The 5,782-nt window shown below is 49.5% G+C and overlaps 1 protein-coding gene across 1 annotated transcript; it reads left to right on the top strand.

Moving 5' to 3' along the window:
- Positions 1-656: 656 nt before the first annotated feature.
- Positions 657-2,754, top strand: LOC119335960. Its single transcript, XM_037608002.1, has 3 exons — positions 657-1,593; positions 1,677-2,032; positions 2,107-2,754. Exons 1-3 carry the CDS (start codon positions 792-794, stop codon positions 2,473-2,475), a joined length of 1,527 nt encoding a protein of 508 aa, XP_037463899.1. The 5' UTR covers positions 657-791; the 3' UTR covers positions 2,476-2,754.
- Positions 2,755-5,782: the final 3,028 nt, after the last annotated feature.

The raw sequence follows: 5,782 nt of genomic DNA, 5'->3' as shown, positions 1-5,782 counted from the left end.
ATCAAGCGGAATGTTAATGTAGCTAGTCACACTGTCGCTCATATGGGACATACACAACAGCGTACTTCCTGCTGGTTGCGTTCTCCCCCAGACGAGATTGCGAGCATTGTTGTCGCTGATTGTAATTACATTTCCTGATGAATGAAATCCTTTTTCCCGCAAAAAAAGAGAGGAGGGGGTGTAATTTTATGCAAAATCTCGGGTGAATTTCAACACATCATTTTTTTTGTCCTTTCCATCACATACTCAAAATAACAAATGAATTAAAGCTCGTAATTTCTCTACCAGTCATTGGCTTTTCTTGTGTAAGTGTGCAGAGTAATTCATTTTTTTTGTCACACGTACTAGTTTGTATACTCCAACACTTATCCGTCGATGGATGCAAAAATAATAAAAGAAATTCTAACTTGCTCATGAAACAGGTTTGGATTCTCCAAGTGTCCTTCTATTCTCACAATAACATAAAGCTTTAGTGTCTCTTTAAATTTCAGGAGTTTTCTACAACATTTAGAGGATTTCAAAACTTTATGTTTTGTTTCTGCATCTCACTCGCAAAAAAAAAGTCTTCTGCATTTGTAAAACTTCTACGGTTCCTAAAACCCTGACGACAGTAAAAACGGAAAAACAATTCTCGAAACACTTTGCCACGATCCAAAGCGGAAAAGAACACTTTGCCAGAACTGTACAAGCCACCCTCCACGAAACCGCCGCGACTCATCTGCTTCTCCGGCAGGGCGGATCACCGTCGAGGCGGAAGCGGCCTAGCGCGCCGACCGCAGAAGCCCCACGCGATGCCTTCCTCCCCCGCCCCATCCCCCGTCGTCGTCCTCAGCGACACCGAAAGCGGCGGCGACGGCGACGCCGTCTCCGACGCCGCGCCCTCGAGGCCCGCCGCCGAGCTCATCGCGTCCACCCTGAGCACCCAGGCCGTGGTCGACGCCCTCTGCAAGAAGCACGGCGTGCCGGCGGAGTTCGCCCGGCGCCCCGCCGGCGAGCTGCGCGCGTGCAGCGTGCCGCCGCCGGGGGCCGTCTCCGTGTATGCCCACGCGCTGGAGGCCGGAGTGCGCTTCCCGCTGCACGCCTTTTTCGGGCAGGCGCTCACCCACTTCCGCCTCGCGCCGGGCCAGCTCACGCCCAACGGATGGCTCGTCCTGGTCGGGTTCGTCGTGCTCTGCCACGAGGCCGGCGTGAGGCCGTCGACGGCGCTGTTCCGGCACTTCTTCTCCCTGTCGACATGGAAGAACGGGGACGGCTGGTACTTCTTCCGCTGCAGGGGAAAGGGATCCGCCCCAACGCTCTTCACCGGCCTTAGCTGTTCCAAATTTGAGAGTGACTGGAAAGGCCGGTTCTTCTTCCTGACGTCGCCGGGTCCATGGCCGTGCCCCGTGAACTGGGGCGACTCGCCGCCCAAGAGCTCCGCCGCAGATCCGGTGCTAATGAGCCAGCAGGAGTCGGCGGGTAAGCTGCTACAGGCACACGGCGTCCCGCTTGACCTCCGGATTTACCTCCGCGACGCAAATCTTCCTGCAGTCTTCTCCTCCGGCGCACCTCCACCTCCACCTCTGCCTTCTCCCCGTCCTACTGTTGCCAAAGGTAAGACTTCGATTCGACCCCCCTTGTCCAATTGGCGCATACTCACAGAGAAAGGTATTTTACTCCTGTTGTTTGTGCGCTAGTGGCGGATCCGCCCGTCCGCGAGATGACTGACACTATGCCAGTGGAGAAGACGGCGGCGCCGGCAGCAGGGACGGAGCAGGTGAAAAGCGAGGCGCACGGCGACAGGCTTCCATTGTCCGGAAAGAAGAGGAAACGGGAGGAGTCTACTGCAAAAGACGGGCTTGGCTGCGCCGCCCCGGTGTCCGACCCGCGGTCACCGCGCTCGCCCGTGCCCGACACACACGACGGTGACACTGCCGACTGGAAGGTCGCACGGAAGGTGCTAGAGTGCATCGTCACGCCGTCGCGGGAGGACAAGTTCGCGTCGGCGAAGCCCTCAGACATCGTCGCGTCGAGCTACGTGGCAATGCTCCAGGTATTCTTGCAACCAAATCGCTCGTCCGTAGGTGTATGTGCGGACCGGACCCGAATCACGTTGTCCGTGTGCAGGCCGCGAACTACGTGTCCTTCTCCTCGGGCTACGCGCTGGAGCTGGAGGAAAAGCTGGTGGCGCGGGAGCGCGACAACATGGCGCTGTGGGAGCAGCTGGACAAGGAGAAGACGGCGAGGGAGGCCGCGGAGGCGGACCTGGAGAAGGCGAAGGCCGAGCTCGCGGCGGCGAAGTGGGCGACTGAGGCGGAGCTGGAGAGCGCCAGGACGGCGGCGGTGCAGCAGTTCATGGGGTCGGAAGAGCACACGCGGCGGCTCGCGGAGCATGCGCTGGCGGGGTACGAGCGCGGCGCGGAGGAGATGAAGGGCGTCGCGCTCCGGCACTACCCGCGCCTCGACGCTGCCAAGCTGGTCCTGCCGCTTGATTAGCCGGTGCTTTGAACTTGGAGCCGTTTTCGTTGATCTTTTGTGGATGGGAAAACTGCTCCGGAGAACTGCGGAGCCATGATCTGGACATATGCCTATCCTAATTTGTTGTTGGTTGAAGGTTTGTTCATGGTCAAGATTGATTTCATGGGGAAATCAAGCCTGTTATCTAGAGACCACCTTTATGTGGAAATCGACTCACTGGTGCATGCAGTGAATACTTCTCAACCTTAGATAGAAGCTCACCTTTCATGTTTCATTTTGATGAATTTTCTACGGTTTTGCTATTTTTTCAGCTGGCTGAAAAGCAATTGGCTTTCATTCAAATTGCGATCCGTCTAATGAAGTGCCACGATTCGTATTCGCAAAAAAAAAAAGTGCCACGATTCGGGCTGCCTGGTAGTGGTTCTCTTTTGTTTTTCTCGGTTTTTCTCGGGCCTGAGTTTTTGTTCGGGCTGCCTGGTAGTGGTTCTCTTTTGTTTTTCTATTAATTGCTTCTCCTCCTGCTCGCAAGCCACCCACATGTTTGTCTATTTGTTCGTTTCATGTCGCTCGAGAGACAGGAAGGACACAGTCAGAGGGGAGGGAAGCTACAGGGGAAGAGAGGGGGAATAGATAATAGAAGCTACATGGAGCACTACCTCATCTTCTTCCCATGGCGATTCCAACGGCTTTTTGAGTGTTTGTGCTCGAAGTTTCCTGCCCCCGGTATCAAATTTCAATCAAAGGGGAGCCCCCCGGCTCCATTTCATAGAAACAAAACCAAAAGCTTAAAAAAGCGAAAACATCTGGGCTAAAACGTCAGGTTCAAGGTGCCACGAAGGACACAAATGCGAAAAAACTACAAGCCACCAAACCGGTGCCGGTCTTTTAAACATAACAAGGTTTGCCGCACTTTATGACTCTAGAAACCTAACCATATAACTAAAAGAAGACCACAATCATCAGGACATGGGAGCGAAGAACCCCTGGTATCCGATTCATATGGGGTGTAGCAGTTTTGTAACCTTGTTTGCTCAACCTTCCCCCCTTCTGCTCTCGATTGTTTGTTTTTGTTCATCTCTAGGTCTAGACTTTGGTTTGCTTAGATCGTTTCCCCCCTCCATCCTCAAATTTCTAAAAATTCCTAGTTGTCCTTTCCTATTCCTAGTTGTTTAGGTGTTTTGTATGGTGGGATTTAAGTTCGGGTGGTTGTCCTCCCCTTGGGGTGTGCTTGTTAGATATTCTAGGGGTTTGTAGTTGCTGATCCACGCATGCAGATGGATTTTTGCTTCGATTGTACAAGTTTTGGTGTGCTCTATTGTAGCGACCAGACCTCAAACAGTCTGATCTCTGTGCATCAGTGTCATCACTGGATCGGTAACGCTGACACACACAGTACTTGAAGGATTTATAACAGAGTAGCAATCACACATTTATTATATCGAATGTCTCAAAAGAGAACTTATTACGATAAATATGGCTTAAGGCCATCTAATAACAATAACAGCGGAAGACTTGGAAGATAAGCGAGTCCATCAACTCCAACGGCATCACCGAGTATAACACCACGACCTAAGGCACCTTACTCGTAGTCTGAAAAGTCTGCAACATGAACGTTGCAGCCCAAAAACGGGTCAACACATGGAATATGCTGGCAATGTAACACATAGAGAGTAATGAATAGAATAATGCTATCACTACATGCATATATGGCTGGTGTAAAGCTCTATGGTTACAGTTTTGCATAAAGCCAATTTTTTCCTACAATAAAGGAATAAATTTTATTTAACTATCATGGTGGTTGTTAAACATTGAGAAGGTTCCTCCAACTGAATCCCAATTAAGTAACATCATTAGCCCAACAAAATTAAATATTAAGTAACATGATGAGATTCACATGATAATCCAGGTACTAGATACTCAAAACGTCCACAACCGGGGACACGACTAACCATGATTAGTTTGTACACTCTGCAGAGGTTTGCGCACTTTTCCCCTTAAGACTCGATCTCCTCCGTTGGATTTCTCGCACTACATGGTGTTTGAGAAACGGATGACCGAGACACAGTTTTTCAGAAACAATAACTCTTTACTCCGGATGGACAGTTACACCTACTTTCCCCTACATCTGCTAGCCCACCACTGAAAGAGGTCTTGCAACCTACTCCACTATGCTAGAGCCCATAGTAGCTTGTGGCTACACACGGAAGTTTCTAGCATGAATAATCTCCTGATCCCTTGGAGTCTGGGTGGTAGTCCATAGGAGAATCACACGGTACCCCGGAATTTCCAAAAATATAGGCAACACTGGGTTCCCCAGGTGCCTCAATCCACCCAGATGTGAATTTAAGTTGCCTCCTTAGTTTGAACCATTAAATAACAATCTCACATCTGTCATGGATACACTCACCAAATCCACGTCTACTAGCATAGCATGGCAATATAAGCAAACGTAGAAGTAACTCCCAAAGGTTTGATAATAAAACAAGTAATAGGTACTACGTCATCTACTTCCCAAAACCCACATATTAATCAGATCCTAATCATGCAATTGTATGAGGATTGATCTAATGCAATAAAACTGGGTAGTAAAGAGGTATGATCAAAGTGTTACTTGCCTTGCTGATGATCCGTGAAACCTAGAGACTCGTAGTAGCAAGCGGCGCACTCCAGGTACTTTATCGCAAACAAACAAACATACAATAAGCACTCAACTAATGCACAGGTAAAACTAAAATAAAAGATCTAACCAGAAAGTTCAACTTAAGAACTCCGATTTGCAAAAAGAATCAAGTCAAACGAAACAACGAAAGTCAAACTGAGAAAAAACAAGCTTCGTTTACTAATCTGGCCCTAGGTCAAATTTTACAGTAGCAAAAACTTGTTTTTGTTGGTTAAACGAAAAGAGGGTTTCGAGATGAAACTCTAGGCACTTGAATCGCCTGATTCCGATAAACGAGCGAAAAGTTATACTAAAACGAAAATCAGATCAGAAATCGTGATCTGGAATAATCGCAGAAAATCCGAGAAAAAGAAAAACGGACGAACAGGCTAATGAACGAATGTTCGCTGTCTGCGGCTAAAAGACGAAAACCGTTCGTTAAAACGAACGTAGGGACGAACGTCCGCTAAATAACTAAACCGGGAAAAATAAATAAAACCGATCTAATAAATAAAAAAAACGCATCTCGGTTGTCGAAAAAAAACCCGAACAATTTTTTTTAAAACCGGTGACTACCTCAGGAGGCGTGACGGCGGCGGCGGCGGGCTACTCCGGCGAGGCGGCGGGGAACTCCGGCGACGGGGTCCGGCGGGGCGGCGGCGGTCG

The sequence above is a fragment of the Triticum dicoccoides genome, chromosome 7B (assembly GCF_002162155.2).
Source record: "Triticum dicoccoides isolate Atlit2015 ecotype Zavitan chromosome 7B, WEW_v2.0, whole genome shotgun sequence".
NCBI classification, from domain to species: Eukaryota; Viridiplantae; Streptophyta; class Magnoliopsida; order Poales; family Poaceae; genus Triticum; species Triticum dicoccoides.
This window is presented reverse-complemented; position numbering and strand designations above follow the sequence as displayed.